Genomic DNA, 25,466 nt, shown 5'->3' on the forward strand with positions numbered 1-25,466 from the left:
CCTGACCCTCACCTCAGATAGAAACTAAATTAGTCTGCTCAAGGAGAACACGCAGACTTTGGATTCAACTAATATAAGGTCTTACTATGCATTAGCCACTCTCCTAGGCCCTGGAGTTACGGGACAGTGGAAAATATTCTGGTGGGATGGATGGTGAATGTTCAGAAATCAGGCATGACCTTTAACTTCAGTGCACTCTAGATAAGGGCTTTTCTTCTTTGATGTGGAATGGTGACCCATCTGAAAGGTAAGTCAAAGCTCCTTCCCTAGAGAGGAAGGACTTTTTAGTCTCCCTCACACCTTCCCTTAACACAATGCAGCAGAGACAAGGAGCAGACAGACAATGTATTGCTGAGAAATATAGAGTGTATTTCTAGTGGCACCTGCCCCACCTGCACATTTATGAGGAGCGGGTGAGCTGGATCCTGATCCCCGTGGTCAGTGGCCAGATCCTGGGCCGCTGGCCAGAACCCTGGCTTTGTGAGTGGCTGTAGCTTGGCTCTGCTCCAGCCCACAGGGGCTAAAGGGGCGGGTAGGGAGCGTGTACGTGGCTTTGTGTCCTTGGCTCCTCCAGACTCTCACATGTGCGGGCACCATATACTTCTGCTGCCCTTGTGCCCCAATCAGTGCACAAACAGAAACAGCTCTGACAGAGAAGGGACTGCTAGTTAGGAACCCTAGGGCCTGGAAGGAAGGTATGGCTCTCAGAGTGACCTGGGGTCTATTCAGTCCCCTCTGGACCTGTTTCCCTGGCAACGCTGTGGGAACAACAGTCTATGCGACACAGGAGATCTGATGCCACCTGGTGTTCTCCAAATTTTAAGGTGAAGGCAGGGATTGTGAATGATGCAGGGATGGCCAGAATGGTTTTTGCCTTCGTTCTTCTCCCAGGGGAACCAAGCCTGTGGGTGGGGAAATCACACTAAGGCTGGACAGTGACTGAATCTGGCCCAGGAGAAACTTGGCTGCCTGCCTTCCAGGCCAGGGTTTTTCTTCCTTGAGATCCTGGAGGGGAAGTACCTGGAACTTGGGAGTGTTGCCCTGGTCTGGAAGATCTGATAGACATAGTATGCACACATTTCCCTCGAGCTTCCCATGACTGGGGACTAGATGAGAACCCTGGGTGGGTGGCTGGTTTCTTGAGGCATACGTATACCCGATACGCCTTACACCTCTGACTTGGCTGCATTTTGGAATCATCTGGGAAGTTTTAAACAATACTGATGCCTAGGTCCAACCTCCAGAGATTCTGATTTAATTGGTATGGGGTGGGGTTTTGCAGTTTTCAAACCACAATATCCAGCAAAGTTTGAGAACCACTGCCCTACACAGCCCTCCTTCTTCTTTATCTTATCTGGAGTCAGGGGCACCTTCAGCTTCTCCAATCACCTGGCCAGTGGCTCTTGTTTCCAGTCCTGCTGTTCCAGGGTGGATAGGCCTTCAGGCGGAGACCCAGGAATCCAGCTCCAGACTCTGTCCCAGGCAGCCTCTTCAGTCCCGGACGGGACAGGAAGTGTCCGGCGGAAGTGGGGGTGGAGGTGATTGGCAGTTGGAGTCTCCAATGGGCCAGGAGCCCCCCTATTTCACTCCTCTCCTTCCATTACCGCCTGGGCGGAGCCGCCCCCGCTGCGGGGGCCCAGGGCGGGAGGGAGTAGAGGCCGGGGCAGAGGGCGAGGGCAGAGGGCGCTGGCGGCAGCGGCCGCGGAAGGTGAGGCCTGGTGTAGACGCCAAAGTCTTGTCAGGAGTGGGCGGGGCAGGGTGACGTATGATCTGAAAGGCCGGGAGTGACTAATGACTGTCAGTGTGTGTGTGCCTGTGAGGCTGTGTCTGTGTGACAGTATCATTGTGTGCGATTCTGAGTGTCACTTGGTGCAGCTGTCAGCTAATGTGACTGCGTGTGTCAGTGTGCATGGAGCTGGGGGTGCATGTGGCTGTGCAAGTGTGGGATTACGTGTGTATCTGTCAATGCACATTTTTGGTGGGACTGGGTTGTGTGTTTGTGTGAGAGGGACTGTGACCACATGAGGGAATGTGTTTTGGGAAGGTCTCTGTGGGGTTTGAGACCATGTCTGCCAGCGTGAGAGTGGGTGGCTGGCTTCGTGTGTGCCAATGTGTGACTTCAGCAGTAGCAGAGCAAAAGTGAGGTTTGTGACTATGTGTGTGTCCTGGGTCCTAACTTAAACCGTGTGGGAGTACAGCTGTATTCATGTATTGGGGGACCTACTTCAAGAGCCCATGGGACTGACCTGCCTCTTAAGTGTCCAGCATGGACAGACACACCCACAACACACGTGGCTTCCCCTCCTTCTTCCTCTGCTCAAGAATCCCCAGCATCAGGTCTACTGCTCCTTATTTTCTGTTTCCCTGCTTGGCTCAGTTTCCCTTACGTGCCGTTTTCTCTCCCTATTGCTGTCTTACTAGAGATACCTCTGTGTGTTTCTTCACAGCTTTGTTCCCCTGGTCTCTCTGTGTGGGTGCATTTCCAGTTTTGCCTCTCCTGCCTCTCTGTCTCTCCCTGTGCCCCTGTGCCTGCCTTCCCTGCTGATCTTGATCTCTTTGGCTAGTTGGGGGCCTGTAACAGTGATGAGATGTGGGTCTGCCACTGCTAAGAGCTCCCTGAGAGAGGGGGCTTAGACCATGATGAAGAGTTGCTTTTAGGCGGTGCTGTGAGCCCTGGTAGGGGCTGTGTGCGTGTGTGACTGTGTGAGTGTATGAATATGTGTAAGTGTGTTTGAGTCTGAGACTGTGTGGCTGTGCCCGTGTGACTGTGAGTGACCGCATGTGAGAGTGTGTGAGTCTGAGGGTAACTGTGGGTCTTGTGTATTTGGCACCAAGGGACCAAAGAATGGAGGGGGAGGTGAGAAATGGCTGGAACTTCCAGGGGAGGGGGAACTGGACTCTTTGGCCTCTCCTTATATCCCCCAACCTGGGGCCTCCCTTCCCCTGGAAGCACAGCCAGCTGTACCCTAAGGAAACATTTGGTGAGGAGTGAAAAGAGGGGGAGTTTGTATCTGATTTTTCATTTGATTGTGTCCACGTGTGTTCAAAGGCATGCCCTTTTGTTAACTGTGCCTCGTGAGTCTATGTGTGAATGTGACTATGTCTGGCTGTGTGAAAACACAGGGCATCTCTCACTGACAGGGACATAAGTATTAGCCACCCTCCTTTCCCTCTTGCTGGCCTTGGCTGTGTCTGTGGCTTCCTTTCCAGACTTGGGGGAGGCCTCTTCCCTTCCCAGGGCCTTGGGTGGGAGGGAAGGAGGGAGGAGGCAGGAGCGGGGAGGGGGCCTGGCTAGGGGCGGCGGAGCTCCAGGGCTTAAAGGGGGCGGGGCAGGGAAGGGGAAGGAGGGGATGGCTCTGGGGTCCCAGAACTGAGTGGAGTAGGAGATGGGGGCTGTAGCTGGTGAGAGGAAGTCCTGGGGGCCATGGACACTCTGCTGCTGGGATCACCGAGGTAGGGTGGGGCTAAGCAGGGTAAGTGTGGCTGGGTGGCGGGGGTGAGCCAACTGGACACACTCAGACAGACACACAGACACGTGGAGGCCCTGCTCTGCTCTACTCCTACTCCTGAAGGGTCCGTGCTCTTCCTCTTCTGGTCTTGTTCCCAGAGCCCTTTCCCTGCTTGCCCCTTCGTTCTCCATCCACTTCACCACTGCCTTCCTCCTTCTGCTCCCCTTCGTCCAGAATCTCTCCTAGCATCCCCCACCTGCCATATAGACACACTGTTAGCTTTTTGAGTTATCGCTGACCCCAATCCAGTCTTTCCAACACTTCCCACACTGCCCCATCACCTCCTAGTCCTGATCTCTGAGTATCTCTTGGTGCTGTGGCCCCCATGCCTGTCCCTGCAGGCTCCCAGTTCCTCTCAGCCTCTCGTCCCCTTCTCTTCCCTCCCCTCCCCGCCACCCTGTCTCCATTTCCATCTGCTGGCTCCTCGCCCACCCCCAGCCTCTGGCAGCAGCCAGGGCATCTGGATCTGCTTAACTACACAGCCCCAGCCTGCACCCTAGCCCCATCCAGCTTCACAGACTGGAGACCAACGAAGTGTCAAGAGCCAGGCCCAGATGAGTGGCCCAAGTAGCCAGAGCAAGGAGCCAGGTTCAGGCGAGCAGCCTGGCAGCCAGAGCAGGGGTAGGCCTCAGGGCGGGAGTGCAGGATGGGCTCAGATCCATGATGACGCCCTCCCCTCAGGGTGATAAGGTCTGCCCAGGTTAATCAGAGGCGGTGATAAGCCCTGGACCAGGTGGGGGTAAATACCAGAATTCCCAACAGCTGGACTGGAGGGGTTAATGGGAGTGGCTGAGCTGGTGCCAGTGCTTGGTGCCAGGGGTGGGCGCCAAGGGCAGTGGAGGGGGAGTTGCTGGCACAGTCTGTTGCCTCCGGCTTTTGTTCTGGGCCCTAAGCCCAGGACTGAGATGGAGGGTGTGAGGGGGTGTGTGTGTCCGTGTGTGTGTGTGTGTGTGTGTGCACATGCGAAGCACTGGGTATACAGTGGGAAAGGGGACCTCAGGTCAGTTCCCCCAGTGATTTCTAACAGCCTTACCCCACTTGGTGCATCAGTTTTTCTCCTACGAAGCGTCAGTTTTGGAGAGGAAGAGCCAGGCTTTAGCCTCCCATCTCAGGGGTCGGGGATTTCTGACTCTACCTCTCCCCACAGATGAGCAGCAGCTGCTCAGGGCTGAGCAGGGTCCTGGTGGCCGTGGCTACAGCCCTGGTGTCTGCCTCCTCCCCCTGCCCCCAGGCCTGGGGCCCCCCAGGTGAGAAGCACCCTGCTCTACAACCCCCCAACTCTGACTTGTGACTTGGCCACCCTCACTGTGGCCCCTTCCCATGCCTAACTTGTGACACCACCCCTGCTCCTGTCATCTAACCTGGATCCCCTCTCTACCCTGTTCTCTGACCTCTGTCTCCACTCTGACCTCTGTCTCCAGATTATAACATGATACTTTGATCCAGTGAGCCCCCCACCACCCAGTTTTTAACAGTCTGCTTCTTATCTGTCATTCTCACAAAGTGGGGGGGGGGGGGTAAAGGAAGAGCCTCACCTCAGAAGTGCCCTCCACAGGGGTCCAGTATGGGCAGCCTGGCAGGTCCATGAAGCTGTGTTGTCCTGGAGTGACTGCCGGGTAAGTGCCCCACCTGCCTGTTGGTCTGACACTCATGACCCTTTCTTGACTCTGCCTAGTCCTCATGTCCCGCCCCTCCCATCCTTGCCCGCTCTGTCCGTAATCCTCACCTCTCTATCTGTCCTAACCCTCTAATTATTCTTATTCAACAGAAAATTCAACAGGTATGTTTTGAGCACCTGCCAAGTGCCAGGTCTATTCTAGGCTCTGGGATAGAGCAGTGCTAATGCCAGGCAAGCTGCCTGCCTTCACAGAGCTTACATCTTAGTGGGGAAGACAATAAGCAAAGGAGAATCTTGCCAGATAGTAACACCTGCAGGGCAGAAAAACCAAAGAGAGGGATGTTGAAGAGGACAACTGAGTAGTTACTTTTTTTTTTTTTTTTTGAGACAGTCTCACTCTGTTGCCCAGGCTGGAGTGCAGTGGTGCAATCTGGGCTCACTGCAACCTCTGCCTCCTGGGTTCAAGCAATTCTCCTGCCTCAGCCTCCCAAGTAGCTGGGATTACAGGCAGGTGCCACCAGGCCCGGCTAATTTTTTTTTTTTTGTATTTTTAGTAGAGACGGGGTTTTACCATGTTGGTCAGGCTTCGAACTCCTGACTTCAAGTAATCCACCCGCCTCAGCCCCCCAAAGTGCTAGATTACAGGCGTGAGTCACCGTGCCTGGCCTGTGGTTACTTTTTAATTGGTGGTTAGGAAAAGTCTCTCTGAGGAGGTGATGTTGAAGCTGATTTCTGAAGGTCACGAAGGAGGCAGCCATGCACACATTAAGGTATAAGCGCTCCTGACAGAGGGAACAGCTAGTGCAAAATGACCTGAGGTGCGAATGAGCTCAATACCACCGAGGAATAGAAAGAAGACCAATGTAGCTGGAGTTTTCAGTGGGTGAGGGGGAGAGAGATACGAGCTGAAGAAGGAAAGGAAGGCACGGGCTGGCTCACGAGGGGCTTTGAAAGCCAGTAAAAGGAATTTGGGTTCTATTGCAAATGCAGTTAGAAGCCAATGGAGAGCTGTGGCATGGTCTGACTTATGCTTGACATCTTGTCTTTGTCCATTGTCACCTCATCTTACTTCCAGGGAACCGGTGTCCTGGTTTCGGGACGGGGAGCCAAAGCTGCTCCAGGGACCTGACTCTGGGCTAGGGCATGAACTGGTCCTGGCCCAGGCAGACAGCACTGATGAGGGCACCTACATCTGCCGGACCCTGGATGGTGCACTTGGGGGCACAGTGACCCTGCAGCTGGGCTGTGAGTTGGGGAGGGTGGCACTGATGACACATGGGGATCCTGAGGGAGTATGGGACCTAAGTAAGCCCTCTGGGACCGGGAGGACCTGAGGACTGCTCAGTCTCCAGGTGTACCTTCTGCCTCTAGACCCTCCAGCCCGCCCTGTTGTCTCCTGCCAAGCAGCCGACTATGAGAACTTCTCTTGCACTTGGAGTCCCAGCCAGATCAGCGGTTTACCCACCCGCTACCTCACCTCCTACAGGTGTGTGCATGATCGGGTGTAGATGCCTACACATTTGGGTATGCTGGCGCAACGTGGGTGTGGGAGGCAGGGAGGTGGGTTCTGAGGAAAGCCTCAGAGGGCAGAAGGCCCTCTTTTCCTTCCTGACTTCCGACGGCCCCCTCCCCACCAGGAAGAAGACAGTCCTAGGAGCTGATAGCCAGAGGTAGGACGTGAGGGAGCATGTGGGGGCTCCAGCTGGGTCCCATAGTAGGCATTTTCAAAGCCGAAGACCACGTCCTCCCTTCTAGGAGGAGTCCATCCACAGGGCCCTGGCCATGCCCACAGGATCCCCTAGGGGCCGCCCGCTGTGTTGTCCATGGGGCTGAGTTCTGGAGCCAGTACCGGATTAATGTGACTGAGGTGAACCCACTGGGTGCCAGCACACGCCTGCTGGATGTGAGCTTGCAGAGCATCTGTGAGTACCCACCCCAGACCTCCCCCGGACCCCCATCACAGAGACCCCAAATGGACTCAGATCTCTCCACTCCCAGAGTTCCCAGTTTCCTCCCAACATAGACTCCATTTCACACAGAGAAGGCCCTGTGGAGCCTGAGAAGGCAAAGGGATCAGAGCCCAGGAGGCATGGTTATTTCAGCACGCACTCTAGAGGCTGCTGCTGCTACTCACACTGCCTGATTGGCTGCCTAGCCTCAGAGCAGGCTCTGCACCGAATGCAGCCATATGTCGTGTCCTCCCTTGCTGGCCCCTCTTTCCTTGACCTGTGCATGGGAGTGGGACACTAAATCTCTAGCTGGAATTTGGGCCAATTCGTCTTCCTTGGATGAAAATAAGAATCGCTGTTTTATTCACTCAACAAGCACTTCAAAAGTCCACCCGCAGATCTCAGGTGGTTTCTTTTTTTCTTTCTCTTCCTTTTTTTGTTGAGATAGGGCCTCACTTTGTGCCCAGGCTGGATGAAGTTCAGTGGCGTGATCTTGGCTCACTGCAGCCTGCAACTCCTGGGCTCAAGCTATTCCCTCACCTCAGCCTCCCAAGTAGCTGGGATTACAGGCATGTGCCACCATGTCTGGTTAATTTTTAAAATTTTTTGTAGAGACAGGGTTTTGCTATGTTGCCCACGCTGGTCTCAAACTCGTGGCATCAAGTGATCCTCCCGCCTCAGTCTTCCAGAGTGCTGGGATTACAGGCACGAGCCACCACACCCGGCCTCAGCCCATTTCATAATACAGATGACCGGTCTAAGTCTAATGGAAGATCAACTTTAAAATTTCCCCTCCCCTCTCAGGAGTGTCTGGCTAAGGCTCCTTTAAACACACACTTTGGGAAGTGGTGGGGAAGTGACGGAGACCCATAGCCTACCCTGACTTTGTGTCTTGATGCCCTTAGTACATCCTGACCCACCCCAGGGCCTGCGGGTAGAGTCGGTACCAGGCTACCCCCGACGTCTGCGAGCCAGCTGGACATAACCTGCCTCCTGGCCGCGCCAGCCCCACTTCCTGCTCAAGTTCCGTTTGCAGTACCGTCCGGCTCAGCATCCAGCCTGGTCCACGGTGAGGCCTGCTGTGCGTCCCAACCCGCGGCTGTGGGTCCTGTCTCTGATTTCATGATCCTGGGTGTTCTGTGTAGCTTTCCAGTGCTGGCAGGTCACTGAAGACCCAACACTTCCCTGTGGGCCAGGCTTTGTACTGGGTGCTGGGTTGCAGTGGTGACTGACAGACTGAATGTCTGTGCTGTGGGGCTGTAACTATGATGTAAAGCCCATCTGTGGGAAGATAGCAATGGCTTTTAAAAAAATCACTCTTTTTTTTTTTTTTTTGAGAGGGAGTCTCACTCTGTCACCCAGACTGGAGTGCAGTGGTGCGATCTCGGCTCACTGCAACCTCCACCTCCCGGGTTCAAGCAATTCTCCTGCCTCAGCCTCCCGAGTAGCTGGGACTACAGGTGCCTGCCACCATGCCTGGCTAATTTTTGTATTTTTAGTAGAGATGGGGTTTCACCATATTGCCCAAGATGGTCTTGAACTCATGACCTCACAATCTGCCCACCTCGGCCTCCCAAAGTGCTGGGATTACAGGTGTGAGCCATGGCACCTGGCCTAAAAATAACTCCTAGGAAAAGGAGTGCCTTTCACCTAGAGGCACATTCTCCTACAAACACTCATACCCAGCTGAGGATAGCAGTGAATTTGCGTCTCAGGAGATGTTAAAGATTGGCTGGTATCAGGACTGGGGAGCAGCAGCATCAGATAATAGCTAATATTTACTTAGTGCTGCCTGCCTGTGGGGTACCTGGCTACACTTTTTGCATACATTGTTTTGTTTAGGTATATTCACCTCTATTTTACAAATGAAGAAACTGAGTCACAGAGAGGCCCGAAGGGTCATTCAATATGTGGTTCACAAAGATTTGAACCCAGGCCGCCTGATGCCACAGCCTAAGTAATCACTACTGCTGTCTTACAAACACGAGGTGTAGACTCAGCCCCACCATACACCCAACATGAGACCTAGACAGCTCCACTAGGCTTTAGGATGAGACTGGGAGCAAGGGGTGCTCTTTGTAGATGGTGGCTGGGAAGGCCCTGCACTTACAAGCTGGGTAACAGTGAGTCATGTTTACCCCCAGGTGGAGCCAGCTGGACTGGAGGAGGTGATCACAGATGCTGTGGCTGGGCTGCCCCATGCTGTACGAGTCAGTGCCCGGGACTTTCTAGATGCTGGCACCTGGAGCACCTGGAGCCCGGAGGCCTGGGGAACTCCGAGCACTGGTGAGAGACAAAGCCAAAGAAAAGGGCAGAGGCCCCACCCCAAAGCATCTATCAGCTGAACCAATTCCAAAAGACAGCCAGGTGGAACATGCCCTGCCCACACAGGCACGGCAATTGCTGTCCCAGACTTCAGACTTGTTTGCCTACAGCCCTGTCTTAGCTTAAGTCCTGCCCCTTGGCCTCCACCCCTGCAGTTACAGGCTCTACTTCTACAAGCTTGGAGCTTGCCATGCTCCCTAGGAGCTGGCCATGCCCTATCAGGCTCCTCCTTCTAGGTACCTTGACTTCCAACCTAGGCCTTGGCCTTGAGCACAGGATGTGACCCCCGTCCCCACCAGCGTATGGACACATATTGGGTCTTGCCTTCCTTTAGGGACTGTACCAAAGGAGATACCAGCTTGGGGCCAGCTACACACGCAGCCAGAGGTGGAGCCTCAGGTGGACAGCCCTGCTCCTCCAAGGCCCTCCCTCCAACCACACCCTCGGCTACTTGGTGAGCTTGGGCAGATGGGCAAGACTTGTAAAGGACTGAAAACCCCAGAGAAAAGGGGACACAGAGCTTGGTCAGGCTTGCTCTCAGTGACATGTGGCCCTCCCCCTCAGATCACAGGGACTCTGTGGAGCAGGTAGCTGTGCTGGCGTCTTTGGGAATCCTTTCTTTCCTGGGACTGGTGGCTGGGGCCCTGGCACTGGGGCTCTGGTAAGTGACTGCCATTGGTCCCTCAGCCTCTGATCCTCACAAATGCTCTGATGCCCATAGAACACATTCATCTCCACCCTTCATGACTGCCCGCTGAACCTGTCTGATTCTGGAACTACCTCTCCATACCTCCATCCCCCATACCCCACTTGATTTTAACTGATTCCTCTCCTGACCCTTTACTAATAAACCCTTTGGAGGAGACTGAGATACCCCACATTGTTGGAGAGACAGCTGCCTTTCTATGCCCCAGGCTGAGGCTGAGACAGGGCGGGAAGGATGGATCCCCAAAGCCTGGGTTCTTGGCCTCAATGATTCCAATGGACAGGCATCCAGGTGAGTAGGACATCCAGAAGATTTGGACTTGGAGATGTGTGCCCCTATTTTGAGTGTCCAGATTAAGAGCTAGCTGCCCTAGTCATTTTAAACATGCTGGGAATCCAAGTTGGGTCTCCTCATTTTAATGATGTCTAAGCTGAGGGCTGGGCCTTTCATTCTTGAGTCCCTGGGCTCAGAAGTGGGTCTCTTCCCCTTCTCTCAGGGTACTGAGGAAGGACCCCAGGTGGACTTCCCTTCAGGGTATTAGTATTAGTGTTAATACTCTTCCAGGGTATTAGACTCAGCTGGATATTCATCCTTTTTTTTCCAGGTGTCTTGGATCAGTGCTAGGTCCCCTCCTTCATTCTTGTTGTGCCTGGGCCCAGAGCTAGGTGCACTCCCTTATCTTCAGTGTGTTGAAGAGGCTCCCTCAGAGCTGGGCTCCTCTACTCATCTTCAGAGTGTTAAGCTTAGAACTGAGTCACCTCCCTCATTCTCAGGGTGTCTGGGCCAAGATCCAGTCTTACTGTCTCTCCTGATTTGCCTCCTGCTTCTTCTAGGAGCTCCAAACCTGTAGAGGACCCAGGAGGGCTTCGGCAGATTCCACCTATAATTCTGTCTTGCTGGTGTGGATGGATGGACAGATAGAAACCAGACAGGACAGTAGATCCCTATGGTTGGGTCTCAGCTGGAAGTTCTGTTTGGAGCCCATTTCTGTGAGACCCTATATTTCAAATTTGCAGCTGAAAGGTGCTTGTACCTCTGATTTCACCCCAGAGTTGGAGTTCTGCTTGAGGAACGTGTGTAATGTGTACATCTGTGTCCATGTGTGACCATGTGTCTGTGAGGCAGGGAACATGTATTCTCTGCATGCATGTATGTAGGTGCCCGGGGAATGTGTGTGGGTCCTTGGCTCTTGGCCTGCAAGGGTGCAGGGGTTGTGCAGGTGTGAATAAAGAGAATAAGGAAGTTCTTGGAGATTATACTGAGATTATTGTCCAATGCTGCTTTATTATTTGGCTATTGGGGGCTTCAGCCCATTTTCCTTAGCATCCCAAAATTCAGCTTGGGCAGAGTCCCGTGGAGCTTTCTCTCTTGGTGCTCAAACCACTTTGACAGGCTGGGGTTCTGGGGGTGGATGCAGATGCTGCGTTGAGCCAGGTGAAGCCTGTGTAGAGAAAGGTCCAAAGCTATGACCATAGCTTGGGGATGAGATTAGGGTCCAGGGGTTAGGAGCAAGGACCAGATGAAAACCTGAGTTGGCATCAGAATTAGCAGTTAGGGCTGGGGTTGGGATCAGCATTAGGGGCTGGGACTGAGGTCAGAGTCAGGGGTATCAGGGGTGGGAGCTCACACGAAAGCCTGGAGGTGACAGTCCCCATCAGCCTCCTGCAGTTCCACCTGGATGACCTTCCTCAGTAGCTTGTCTGAGAGTGGCTTTCGGTAGAGCTGAGTACAGCAGGCAGTGCTGGGTGGCAGTAGGAATGCTAGGGGACAACAGGGCCATGTGTTCAGAGGGACCCTGACCAAGAACCTCTCTGCCAGACAGCTGGAGGTTAGGTTGGATTTCCTGGGTCTTTTCAACTTCATCCCATTCACCCAGACCCCCAGCTTTCTATACCCCCAAGTACTCACCTGCTGTAGGGTCTGGGCTCAGGAGCAATGACAGCAGCAGGAGGCTGCAGAATGTTGAGGGCCCCTTCATGTTCCTCAGCCTCGACTCTTCCTTCTTTCTGTCTCCTCCTCCCCTACCTTTTATCTGGGTGCCTTTTACCTGGGGCACTAGGTGAGTCAGAGGCAGTTGGAGATGTATGTGTAACCTGTGACACTCCTGGGCCCTAATTCTCGGCCTGTTGCCACAGACTCCTTCCTCATCTAGGATAGCCATTTCCCGTGTGCTCCTAACCTCTGGGCAGTGAAGCTGGGGGAAGGATTAGTGTGTGATGTAGGGACTGATGGAACAGTGAGTAAGGGCAGTCAAGCATCCACAGCAGCATCTAATGATAGACATTCACACTCAAATACGCATAGCCACACATTCAAAGTCACTCCTCAATCACTTGGTCAACCTCACAAAGTCATACTCATGATCAGACAACCATAGACAAAATTAGATAGCCCCGGTTATACTCAAAGTTCCCCTCCCACCCAGTTGTGTTTTCACGGTCATCAATTCACAAGCAAATTCACACTAGCACACACAGATTCTGATAGGGGAGTTGTGGGTGGGGTGGGAGCAGAGGGTGGGCCAGCACCAACTTGCCTTCACCTTCTCCTCCCCACTTCCTGGCTTGGCCTGCCTGTCTTATCAGAAGAAACGGATGGGAATGGGTCCCTGGAGCAGGCCCTTCTGGCTGAGGAGGGTTCTTGGCTGAGGCAGGGGGGAAGAGAAGCAGGGGGAAGGCCCTTTATGGTAATATTAAGGGTGTTCTGGAGATGCTGAGGTGGGGCAGCTTTCCCCAGGATGATGAGACAGGGAGGAAAGATAAGGAGGGAAGATAAAAGCTCTTTGGTGCTAGGTTACTGTTGTCAAAACAGGTACAAGGCCCAATGAATCTTACCTTCCTGTTTTTGTCTAGTGCTGTTCCAGGAATGCCAACCTCTTGCCAGCAGGGGCCTAGGGTCTCCAGATCCAGTCCCTGACTTGTTAAAGACATCAGACTCAAGCACTCAATTACATCTTTGTTTTACTCAAATTCCAGCCTCCTTCCTGGGCCTGGAGGAACATCCCCCCTCCCTACCCGGGTTCAGTCACACCCTCATGTCCAGCTGCTATACCTGCTGCATCCCACCCTCCAGCTATAGCCGCTTCTCTAGCCGCTTCTCTCCTAATCCCATACCCAGCCGTCACTCCGTTCTTTACCCCCTCCCCACAATGCAAAGCTCCTATTCATCTTTACCCAGTCCTTTCCAGGAAGCTGGGAGCTGCCTAGGGTGGGGGTATGCTGCCAAGTTCAGTGCCCCTGGCTCCTTTAAGAATTTCTCACTCCTGGTCCAGGGATCTCAATCTGCAAGTCCTGCTCTATATTTGAAACATAAACCAAGTCATAACGCAGTAATCCAGCCCTTATCTTGTTGCAGTCGTCTGCTGTAGGGTCAGCCACTCTCTATGGAGTAGGCTTTCTCTTGGGATAGGGCTTAGGCCTTTCTCTTGTGTCCCAAGGCTTGGGTGTAGCCACTGAGGAAATCCCAAGGAAATCTCCCAGGTTCCTCGGTCTTGTCATAGACCTTCTTCATCAGTTGGCTGTGCGCTACATACTTTCTGGTCTTTCCTGGACTTGTCGGTTCAGAGGCCTTCGGAAGGCAGAAAACAAATGCTTCTGGGTGTGCACCTATCTCTCCCCTTTAAGACCAAGTCTTCTCCCCAGCCACAATCTGCTGTAGCTTTGACCCCAGCCAGAAACTGGGCCGTCACTTTCTTTAACTTAATCTTGTGGTGCCCTTTCTGGTGCTGGGTCCAGTCCCTAACTGGAGGCAGGCCCACATAGCAGTCCCTGATTCTCACCACTTGAGGAGTTAGTGGGTCCCAGGCTGATTGGGTGACAGAAGGGGGCAGCAGAGAGCAGTGACCCTTGGCGTCTCCTAGGGAGGGAGCAAGAACTGCTAGGTAGGCTGATGCCAAGGATCTCTAAATTTGGGATCAGACTGGAGGAGCCAAAAGTTGGGGTATGAACTGTAGGAAAGGTCGCCAACCCAAGTCACTCCTCTGTGGCAGGCAGCTTCTAGGAATCTCCCCCTCTTCTCATTTACAGCCTGCATCCTACACCTCTGCTTAAAATGTTTTAGATACACTCCCAACAGAGAAGATTCTTCAGACAGCTGGCAAAGTCCTGGCTCCGAGGAAGGGAGTGACAGGCAGGATTATTTAGTTCTCTTCATATAGGCGACTCACAGTATGGGTTTTTGGGGGTTGGGGGAGACAGTCATTGATAGTAACAGGAGGCCTGACACTGATGAGGGGCTTTGACGTGGAAGGGCACCCTTCCAGGGAGGGACGCCCTGTCAGTACGGAACAGAGCCAGTGTGGGGAGGGGCGCTCGGCTCGAATGGCGACAGCGGCGGCAGAGTCAGGAGGTCAGTACGGTGGGCTTCGGTTTAAATCTTTAATGCACTGGCTGGCTGGGCAGCGGCGGTGGGGCTGCGGCGGGGGAGGCCACGACCCGAGCGCTGGGGAGCAGGACCCAGGCCGCTGGACAGACAGCTCATCAGGCCTCGCAGAGGCTCCAGCTTCTGCTCCCTGGGGTGCGCCGAGCTGTGGGGCGACCCGACACTGGCATGAGGCGGGGCGGGAGCTACCGGATTCCCCCCGATGGGTCCTCAGAGACTGAGTCCCGTCCATGCCCGGGGGTCCGCGGTATCGCAGCCCCCTCACCTCCGCTCCCTCCGCCACATGCGAAGCCAGGGGAAAAAGTAGAAACAGCCCCAGTAGATCCTGCAGAGAGAGGGCAGACCCGGGCGGGGCGGGGCGGGGCGGGGAGGAGCTGACCCTACAGACTCCGCCCCGCAGTGCCTCGCCCTCGAGGAAGGCTCCGCCCCGCCCCTAAAAGCAGCTCTCTTCGCGCCCACGCCACTGGGAGGCTCGCCCCGCCCACCCCTCGCCCCCGCAGAACTCCACCCTCCCCCACCCCGGAGCCGCCTGGTTCCTCCTCCGCAGAACCCGCCTCCACTCACTCCTCCTCCGCCTCCAGCGCCACCTCGTATCTCCTCATTCCCGACATGTCCTGGGCTCCGAACGTCTCCTGGGGAGCGGCATGATTGAATCAGGGATTCCCTAGCCCCAGGTCCCCTTCTCCGTCATTCTCAGGACGAGGCTGCCCAGTTCTCAGGTAATCTGAGGCCGATGCCCCCGGGAAGCCTCAGTTGCCACCACGGGACAGGGTGGGCTTGGAGATTTGGGAGGCACTGGAAGTTAAGGGGTGAGGAGGCCGGTCATCTCCGGGGCCTGGGGCATTTAGGGGGCCAGGGCGAGAGGTTTGGCGGTCATGGGGCTGGGAGATTTGGGGCCCTGGGTGAGGATTTTCAGGAGCTGGGGTCACCTGAAGGGGTAGCTGAGAGGGGTCAGCGCAGCCTAAACTCCCGCCCTCCCTGGCTCCACCCCGGAAACGGACCGTTACCATTACGTCACAGGGATGCCGTCGCGGTCTAGGTTTGCCTGTCCCCCGGAAGGGGTGGGGTCTGCATGTCTCCCAGAGGAGGCGGAGTCGAAACGTCATCTTACGGGGTGAGGCCAGGGGCGGAGTCGGTTGATTAAGATGCGGGCAAAGGACCCTCTTTTATAGGTGTCGAGTCAGGTTTTGGAGCTACACCTTGGGAGGCCGAGGCTTCCGCAGCAGGCAGCAAGAAAAGAGGGTTGGGACTAAGTCCAGTACTGTTTTCCCAATCCCCACGTCTCCTCTACCCCTCCCTGGGCTTCTGCCCTGCCAAGTGCCTCTCTTGCCTGCCTCCCTCCCTCCCCTTGTATGACCCTGGGCTGAGGAGGAATAGGTCCTCAGATAGAGTCCAGTCTAGAAAAGGCCAGGCTACGGAAATACCTGGTTGAGTGGCCTCGGCTAAGTCACTGAATGGCTGGAGGGTCATTGCCCTTCCTCTCTGGCCTGAGACCTATCTTCCTGTGATTTTTTTTTTTTCGCTGCATTCATTCAATCAAATATTTGCTGAATGACCACCTGTGTGTCAGGCACTGTGCTGGACATGGGGATGTGGTAGTAAAGAAGACAGGTGGCCGGGCGCGGTGGCTCAAGCCTTTAATCCCAGCACTTTGGGAGGCCGAGGTGGGTGGGTCACGAGGTCAGGAGTTCAAGACCTGCCTGGCCAAGATGGTGAAACCCCGTCTCTACTAAAAATACAAAAATTGGCCGGGTGTGGTGGCAGGTGCCTGTAATCCCAGCTACTCGGGAGGCTGAGGCAGAGAATTGCTTGAAACTGGAGGCGGAGGTTACTGTGAGCTGAGATCGCACCACTGCACTCCAGCCTGGGCGACAGAGTGAGACTCCATCTCAGAAAAACAAAACAAAGCAAAACAAAACAAAAAACACAACCAACAAGACAGGCACCTTGTCTGCCGTCTGAGAGGTAGGGGTAGAGCTGGGAGGATCAAAAGAGAATAGTGAGATTCTTACCATAAATGGAGCAGGCTGGCTGGAAGAAGTAGAAGGTGCCAAGAAAGGGCAATTAACCCAGTGTGGGAGGTTGGAAATAGCTGCCCCAGACCTCTGACATCCCAGCCAAGGCCCAATACTGAGCTGTTGTTGGTTCGAGTAAGGGGAAAGACAGTCTTGGGGCTGGGCTGACTGTATAGGAGGGAGTGACCAGAAATAAGTGGGGTGAAAGTTTCCTCTGGGTGAAATGTGAGGAATGGATACCCCTCTTCTCTCCCCCATCCCACCCTCTTTCTCCCTCTCATTCTTGTCTTCCCTTGCCTGAGCCACATACAGATAGCAGACAGAGAGATCCATGGGTGCTAGGTGGTTTTATTGGAAGCACTGCAGTCTGGGAGTTGGGAAGCTATGCTTTCACCACGTTCACACTTTCACTCACATTCACACTCATGTTGACACTCCAGGCCTGGCTGGGTCAGGTCTGGTGCTGAGGAACTAGAGGCCTCGTCTTCCCTTCTGATCCTTGGTTCACCAGGCCAGGGCTCTCTCTGGCACTCTCATGGGCTAACCGCTGTGGCTCTTGCTCTGGGAAAGGAAGGAGAGGAAGGGCCATGGGCTATAATCTTAGACGGGGCTCAGAGGGGGCAGACAAGACTGGGGAGGGCCAGGCTGTCCTTGGCAGAGGTCTTCTGCAATCTCCAGATGGTGCAATCCATCCAGGGCTGGTCTAGAGGCTGCCTTTCAGTGTGGTGAATCTGCAGTCAGAGAGAATGGAGCCATAGAACTCATCTTCCCGAAAGGCCCTGGTGTGAGGGGCAGATGCTGGGGACCGGATCTGGGAACCTGTTTTAGGGGCTTCCTTGAGGGAGGGATTGGGCAAGGAGAAGTGAAGGAAGTAAGATGGTGAATGGAGACCTGGATGATGGAGGAAGTGATTGGGACGGGAGGAGACTGGACATTCTCCACCCCGACTCAGGACAAAGTGCCCTGCAGCCATCCCTGAAGAGGAGGTAGCAGAAGGCACCAAAAATGTTCCCAGGAATTAAGTGTTGATTTACTAAGAGGCAGAGTCCTCAGAGTTGTTGGTATCACCCAGAGCTAGGGAGTGAGTATTAGCTTTAGGGCTTAAGATGGGAAGGCCACAGCCCTGACTGGAACTTGGGATATCTATGTCCAGAGCTTTAGTGTTGCTCTCTACTCCACCCACATGCACTGTTCTATTCTTCCTCTGGGAAGTCCAGGCTAGAGAGACAGAGCCTATAAAGAGAAGAGCAGCCAGAGGCTCCAGGACCCATCCGGGCACTGATACATACAGGAACAGCTGGGGTACAGGCACATCTACATCACACAGGTGCACACAAAGGGCATAGGCATACCCACACCACACAGGCACACACATAGACTGCAAAGGAATACACACAATGCACAGGTATACCCATGTCACACAGGACATACAGTCATCACAAGGGTACACCCATTTGGCATATGTACAGTCTCGGGTTTATACTTGGACCTGGATGTTGACATTGTGAAAGGAGAATAAATCTCAGGACCCCCAAATCATTAAGCCAAGGGGAAAGTCAAGCTGGGAATTGTGTCAGGCAAACCTGCCTCTCATTTTATTCCTAAGAGAGATAGCTACAAAGAAAAAGCTACATACCTCCCTCACAATTTGTCCACAGGGAAATTCCTTGTGGTCCTCAAGATCTTTACTTTAAAACAGTTGTGTTGAATTTCACCCTGGCAATGTAAACTGATAGCTTATCTTCACACGTGCAGGACAATAGACAGAACTCAAAGTCATCCCTCTGCTCACCTGAGACAAATGATTGTTTCTTCTGCCCTATTGTTTATGCAAAAATGCAGATCCACTGAGCCAGACTAAGGCATCAGTGTGACTATTCCTTTACTCCCCACTCCATGTAAATTGTGTATTCAGTGAAAGGCTGATCAAAGCCCCAAAATAATGCAGCCTTTTGTCTCTTATCTACCTATGACCCGGAAGCCCCCACTTCGAGTTGTCCCGCCTTTCCAGACTGAACCAGTGTACACCTTACCTGTATTGATTGATGTCTCATGTCTCCCCAAAATGTATAAAACCAAGCTGTGCCCCGGCCACCTTTAGCACGTGTTGTCAGAACCTGCTGAGGCTGTATCATGTCATGAGTGTGTGCTCAACGTTGGCAAAATAAACTTTCTAAATGGATTGAGACCCATCTCAGATACTTTTGGATTCACAACATGAACTCAGCTTCCTTTACAGACTCCCTGAGACCTGCTCATTGATCCCTGCCATGCCCCTCACCTTACCGTTTAACCTCTGCCCCATTTTACTCACTCCTGGCAAGAAAACCAGTATGCTGAGAAGAGGAGTGGTGCCATACAAGAGGCCATGGAGGATGAGCAGAGATGGACAAATGAGGAGAGTCCCTGGGAGCAGCAGGTATGCAGGAGGCCTTCTGCTTATGTGGAGTCTGTGAGACTGTGTGTGAGGTTGGATGGGGAGAGCAAGCAGGAGAGGGATCATGATCATGAGGGTGAGGGAGTCCTTGGAAGACTGAGGGTCCATGAGTGTATGTGGATCTGTAGGAGGCTGTGGCTGTCTCCTATTTATGGCCCCCTAAAACTTTCATTTTCTACGTTCAGAAACTTCCTCCCCTTCTGGTGTGTAATAAAGAATTTGACTGGCCTTTGTCCCTGGCTCCTGAGAGGGAGACTAAACCTTTGGAATTTCCCAAGTAATAGGAGTGTCTTTATTACTCATGAGCCCCTTGGAACACACCTGGGTTTATGCTAAGAGATGAGATGACTCAGGTTAGAGGTTGGTCACCGTAAAGACCCACCATGTGATTACAGAGTTGGGATTTTGGGCCAGGCTGACCTCTGGGGAGGAAGGGGGCGCTGGAGATTAAATTCAGGTATGTGGCCAGTAATTCAATTATGCTGATGTAAGGAAATCTCAATAGAAACTCTGGACACCAAAGCTCATAAAACTTTCTGGTTGATGAACACATTGATGTCCCAGGAGGCTGATGCACCTTATGTCTCCACAAGGAGAAACCACTGAGAGAAGCTCTGCATTTGAGACCCTCTTAGACTTCATCCTGTGTGTCTTTTCATTTGGCTGTTTCTGATTTATACCCTTAATAAACTAATTAAACACAGCACTGTCCTGAGTTCTGTGAGTCACTCTAGCAAATTATCAAAACTGACAGGGGTTTTGGGAACCTCCCAGACTTGTAGCCAGTTGGCCAGAAATGTGGGTGGCCTGGAGACCCTCCTTGTGGCTGGTGTCTAAACTGGGGACAGTCTTGTTGGGGGCCTTTCCTTAAACCTGTGGAATCTGGTGCTAACTCTGCGTGGCTAGTGTCAGAAGTGAATTGCAGTCCATGAGTTGGTAGCAGAATACCTTCCCACTGGATAGCTCCCCATCGCCTCTCTCTCCCTTTTTGTGGAAGAAACTCTTTTCTCTTTCACAACTCTCCGCAGTAGACTGCACCTGTTTTTCACTTTTTGGCTTCAGCTCTGAGAATCTCAGCAATAAGCAGTTTGGACAAGGGGAGGAGAGTTTGCACTATCCCCATTAGGGGAAGATTTGCAAGGTTTGTGATGTTGCTCCTTTGGAGGCATTTGAGCCATCAGTCTCAAGGCTGGGAGTCAGGGTTTGGTTCAAGATTAGGGTCAGAGGTAGGAATGTGTCTCTTCCCTAGGTTCCTCACTGCCAGCTCTTTTCTGTAGTACTAAGACACGTGGGAGTAGGAGGAGTGGGAAAGATGGGACATAGCCACCCCTAGATTCCCTGAGGGACAATCACAGGAGCAGGGTAAGGATGAGAAGGTCCCCTCCCAGATTCTCCAGACCTCCCTGGGCTCATCACAGTGCCCATATATCCACCATCTGAGATCCATTCCTCCCTTGGAAAGTGAAGCTAAAGGGAACATTCTTTGGAAGCAGGTTCAGCTCCCCTATCTCTCATCTCTGGACTCTAGAACTTCACCTTCCTGGCCCAGCCAGCACTGTCCCTCTCCCTTATTGACCCATTTTCCTATGCCCCAGAGCTGAGTTAGAATAGCTGGAGGAGAACTTGGCCTAGAACACACCCATTCTCTACCGTGGCCTCCCTATCCTGGGAATTGAGAGGGATTTTTGAGGAGAGGGTTTGGTCAGCTCACAGAGTAACAGGGAAAGAAAGGAACGAGGGAGTCCTGCGAAGCAGGCTTACTGTGTACTGGTTGCCAATTTGTCTGAGTCCAGTGGGGAGAACACATCCAACAAGTTATATGAAATGAATTTATTACTTTCAGGTAGGCAGCAAGGGAAACAGAATCCCGGGATTAATTGTGAGGCAGCCCCCGAGGCTCAGGAAAGCTGCCCAGGGCAGATGGTTTCATCTGCCTATGCTGCACTTGCTGCAGCCAAGGACTCCAGAAAGCAGCCTGCCTTGGGTTTTATACCCCAGGGCAATGTGAATTCCTGGGCTAAAACATTGAAGGATATTCTGTTTCTGGGGTGGGACTAGAACAGAGCCTGTTCCTTATCTGTTTCTGTCACCTCTTCCTTATCTCAAGATTTTGCATTCCAAATGAGAAAGGGAGGAGACCTGGGTCAGTGTACGGTCACCCAGAGAACTGTTCTGCCAGACCCAAGAGATAGGCCTCTCAGAAGACACTATTGTGGAGTGCTATTCTGTTTCCCATTCCAGATCTAGAGTATATAATGGAGCAGATTTAATTGCCTGTATTTTTCTGCCCCATCCATCCATCCATGTGTCTATATGTCCACTCATCTTTGTCTCTTCATCAGCCCATTCTTCCTTCTTTCATCTTTCATTTATTTTTTCATATATTCATTGTGACCTGTTCATCTGTATGTTCAACCATTATTCATTTATTGTTTCCCTTCATTTATTTGTCTCTCAGTTATGGTAATAATTAACATTTATTGATACTTAAGTGCCAGGCACCATGCTAAATGCTTTAAATTCATCGTCTCTTGACAAATCCATGAAGTAGATTGCTGTGGACTGTTTTTGTTCATGCAGACCACTTTTCTACTTTTCTATACCCCTTTTTGTGGTTCCTGTAGGAAACTCCTTTCCCACTTAACATGGTCTTGGTGGGGCTGTCAGCTACAGTGCTCTGATCAGAGTACCCCTTTTCCTGGCCACTGTGCTAGACTGAAGAACTGAGTATGTATCACAAGTACAGTTAACCAGAGCTTTCTATGAGATTTGATGTTTGGATGCTAGGAGAAAGAGGGTCTCTTTTAGATCAATCAATATAAAAATTTAGGCTTGAGGCTTCTAGTGGCCGTATTTCTTGCTACTAGAAGAGCACCTGTATCTTAGACCATTTTCTGTGGCTTAAAACAGAATACCTAAATCTGGGTAATTTATAAAGAAAAAGAATTTATTTCTGACAGTTATGGAGGCTGAGAAGTCCAAGATTGAGGGGCCATACCTGGTGAGATCCTTCTTGCTGATGGGGACTCTCTGCAGGGTCCTGAAGTGTGGCACAGGGCATTACATGGTGAGGGGGCTGAGTGTCCTAGCCCGTGTCTCTTCTTAGGAAGCCCCTAGTCCCACACCCATAATAACCCATTAATCCATGGATGGATTCATCCATTCATCAAGGCAGAGCCCTCATGACCCAATCACTACTAAAGGCCCCACCTTTCAATATTGCCACATTTGGGATTAAATTTCTTTTATTTATTTTTAATTTGTTATATATTTTTTAAGAGATGAAGTCTCACTGTGTTGCCCAGGCTGGAGTGCAGTGGCATGATCATGGCTCACTGCAGCCTTGAACTCCTGGACTCAGCCAGTTCTCCTGCCTCAGCTTCCCAAGTAGCTGAGACTACAGCTACAGATGTGCACCACCATGCCCAGCCAGGAATTAAATTTCAGCATGAGTTTTGGAGGGGACAAATATTCAAACCATAGCAACCTGTCTATGACAGGAATGAGATCCCTACACAAAAAGATTAGGCAGGGCACGGTGGCTCATGCCTGTAATCCCAGCACTTTGGGAGGCCAAGGTGGGCAGATCACCTGAGGTCAGAAGTTTGACACCAGCCTAGCCAACCTAGTGAAATCCTGTCTCTACTAAAAATACAAAAATTAGCTAGTCGTGGTGGCATGCACCTGCAGTCCCAGCTACTCGAGAGGATGAGGCAGGAGAATTCTCTAACCTGGCAGCGGGAGGTTGCAGTGAGCTGAGATCATGCCACTGCACTCTGGTCCGGGCGACAGAGCGAGACTCTATTTCAAAAAAAAAAGAGAGAGGAATTAAGGTAAGAGAGGGAGATAACAACATTTCAACCCCTGGATCCAACCAGTGTTGCAGATAATCTTCTCCTTAATGAGAAGCTTTTTTGTTGTTATTGTTTGTTTGTTTTTTTAAGATGGAGCCTCGCTCTGTTGCCTAGTCTGGAGTGCAGTGGTGCGATCTCAGCTCACTGCAACCTCCGCCTCTTGGGCTCAAGTGATTCTCCCACCTCAGCCTCCTGAGTAGGTGGGTGCCACAGCCTGGCTAATTTTTTTTTTTTTTTTTTTTTTTTTTTGAGACGAAGTCTCGCTCTGTTACCCATGCTGGAGTGCAGTGGCACAATCTCAGCTCACTTCAAGCTCTACCTCCTGGGTTCAGGCCATTCTCTTGCCTCAGTCTCCCGAGTAGCTGGGACTACAGGCACCCGCCGCCACACCTGGCTAATTTTTTGTATTTTTAATAGAGACAAGGTTTCACCATGTTAGCCAGGATGGTCTCGATCTCCTGACCTTGTGATCTGCCTGCCTTGGCCTCCCAAAATGCTGGGATTACAGGTATGAGCCACCGCACCCAGCCAGCCTGGCTAATTTTTGTAGAGACAGAATTTCGCCATGTTGCCCAGGCAGGTCTCAAAGTCCTGAGGTTAAGCAAGCCACCTGCCTCAGCCTCCCAAAGTGCTGGGATTACAGGCGTGAGCCACTGCACCTGGCCTCATACCTAGTTTTGATATAGCAAATTTAACTTTTTGCTTAAGCTGCTTTGAATTGGGTTTTTGCCATTTGCAACCGAAAAAGCCCTCAGTAAAAATGACTGTATTATCCCTATTATACAGATGGGGAAACTGAGACCCAGAAAGGTTAACTTGCCCAAGATTTCCCAGTTTATATCCAGCAGAACACTGGTATTTGGAGCAAAACTCTGCTTTATTACCTGTATGTGTCCATCTGCCCATCTATCCGTCCATCCATCCCATCCATTTATTTCTCTGACCATCTTTCAATGCCAAGACACTGAAGGCAGTTAGTCTTGTTTCACTTGCCAACTTCAATTCTGAAGTTGAGTCTGGATCAGGGATTGGTAAGCTTTCTGTAAATGTCCAGATAGTAAATATTTAAGATTCTGTGGGCCATACAGTCTTTGTAGTAACTACTCAGCTTTGCTGTTGTAGCACAAAAGCAGCCATAGATATATTTAAATGAATAAGCATGGCTGTATTCCAATAAAACTCTATTTACAGAAACAGGTGGCGGGCTACATTTGGCCCATGGGCCATAGTTTGCGAATCCTAGTCTGGATCAATGGGGAAGACATATTATGTTCTCTTATTGGGAACATGAACAGGGAGTGCCCTTGTGTTTGTACTGTGATTATATGCTTAAATGATTGTAGTGTGTCCTTGGTGTATGTGAGTGATTGGCTGTGTGATTGATTATGTGTCTGTGTATGTATGTGTGTGGGTAGAGATGCGTAGGTGGGTAAGGGTGTCGGCAATTATGTGTTTGTGTATGGTGTTTTTGTTGTTGTTTTTTGAGACGGTCTCGCTCTGTCACTCAGGCTGGAATGCAGTGGCATGATCTCGGCTCACTGTAACCACCACTGGGCCCAAGCTATCCTCCCACCACCCAAGTAGCTGGAACTACAGGTGCGTGCCACCACACCCCACTAATTTTTTGTATTTTTAGTAGAGATGGGGTTTCACCATGTTGCCCAGGCTGGTCTCAAACTCCTGGGATCAAGTGATCTGCCCGCCTTGGCCTCCTGCAGTGCTAAGAGTACAGGTGTGAGCCACTGCGCTGGGTGGGTTTGTTTTCTGGCTTTTTCAATCCATCTCTTTGTGGTTCTCAATCTGCAGGGCCTGCAGGGGGAGTCCAGTGCCTAGGGAATAGGGGCACCTGGCCTGGACTCTCAACCTCATGGGGCCTGCAGAGGGCGTCTAGCATATGGGGAAAATGGAGTGTGTGGTTCCTGGCCTGTGGAAGTGGGGATCTGGCCTAAGTGGGCTGTCGTGTCTTGTTCCAGAAAGGGGCTGGAAATGAGCAAGAATCCAAATTACTCAACTTCTGAAAGTCCCTGATCCTAGGAAGGGGTCTGCTTCACTTCCTATCCTTTTGCAAATCCTCTATTCATGTCTGGAGGGTCTCAGTCCAGCTGGAGGGGCAGAGCTTGGCTCTGCAGTCCCAGATTGTGGGTGGAACATTGCACAGAACTTCTGGAGGTGATGGGATATCAGGATAGGGGGAAGTCTTGAGCAATAGCATACACCCCTTCCCTGCCTCCCATCCCCTGGAGCTTGAAGTAACACCGCTGCCAGGGTTTCCTCAATAGTTCTCTCCTCTATTCCCTACAATTGGGCCACTCTGAACCTCAGGGTGCCTGGGCCTGGGCTGAATTTGCTTGGGAGAAGCTCAGGAAACAAGGGCCCCTGGATGCAAAGCTGAGGGTGACGTCTGCTATGTGGTTGGAGATAGGGAGCCCTGGGGTGTCAGAGGGAAGAAGGGAGGGGAGGCTGTCTGAAGGAGAGAGCTTTGCAAAAAGAACTTCGAGGATGCGTGGGAATGGAGAAAGGACATTCCAGATAGAATGAACAGCAAGCACAAAGGCTCAGAGTAGGGACATAAGAGTTTGTGATTAATCCCTATGTAGGTGGGGCGGGGAAAGGGCTAGTGGTGGGAGAGGCTACATGTGTGTGGGAGGTGGAGTGGGGGAGTTATTTCTGGTC

At 52.2% G+C, this 25,466-nt stretch overlaps 3 protein-coding genes and 1 long non-coding RNA gene across 10 annotated transcripts in view; 3 read left to right on the forward strand and 1 right to left on the reverse strand.

Moving 5' to 3' along the window:
- Nucleotides 1–25,466, forward strand: part of LOC129490288 (antiviral innate immune response receptor RIG-I-like) — a 337,723-nt gene that overhangs the window by 162,470 nt on the left and 149,787 nt on the right.
- Nucleotides 1,547–11,369, forward strand: LOC129490286 (interleukin-11 receptor subunit alpha-like). The gene is given in 13 exon segments (XM_055294016.2): nt 1,547–1,708; nt 4,657–4,756; nt 5,065–5,125; nt 6,203–6,372; nt 6,499–6,613; nt 6,765–6,797; nt 6,883–7,049; nt 7,982–8,145; nt 9,221–9,362; nt 9,736–9,855; nt 9,966–10,062; nt 10,316–10,398; nt 10,941–11,369. Coding segments are annotated over 13 exon segments (1,416 nt in total). The 5' UTR covers nt 1,547–1,561; the 3' UTR covers nt 10,958–11,369.
- LOC129490292 (C-C motif chemokine 27-like) lies at nt 11,372–12,650 on the reverse strand. Its single transcript, XM_055294023.2, has 3 exons — nt 12,016–12,650; nt 11,735–11,867; nt 11,372–11,548 (listed from the first exon to the last, which is right to left on the reverse strand). The coding sequence occupies exons 1-3, from the start codon at nt 12,266–12,268 to the stop codon at nt 11,413–11,415; spliced, it is 522 nt and encodes a 173-aa protein (XP_055149998.1). The 5' UTR covers nt 12,269–12,650; the 3' UTR covers nt 11,372–11,412.
- LOC129490299 (uncharacterized) overlaps nt 15,066–25,466 on the forward strand; it is a 67,919-nt gene continuing 57,518 nt past the window's right edge. For 4 of the 7 annotated variants that reach the window (XR_010113570.1, XR_010113569.1, XR_010113566.1 and 1 more), the window contains exons 1-2: nt 15,072–15,206; nt 18,730–18,921. This is a non-coding gene — a long non-coding RNA (uncharacterized lncRNA). Of the gene's footprint in view, nt 15,207–18,729; nt 18,922–25,466 lie in introns of all 7 variants that reach the window. The other 3 variants (XR_008660211.2, XR_010113568.1, XR_010113567.1) reach the window with 2 other exon arrangements.

Source organism: Symphalangus syndactylus, chromosome 9 (genome assembly GCF_028878055.3).
Source record: "Symphalangus syndactylus isolate Jambi chromosome 9, NHGRI_mSymSyn1-v2.1_pri, whole genome shotgun sequence".
NCBI lineage: Eukaryota > Metazoa > Chordata > Mammalia > Primates > Hylobatidae > Symphalangus > Symphalangus syndactylus.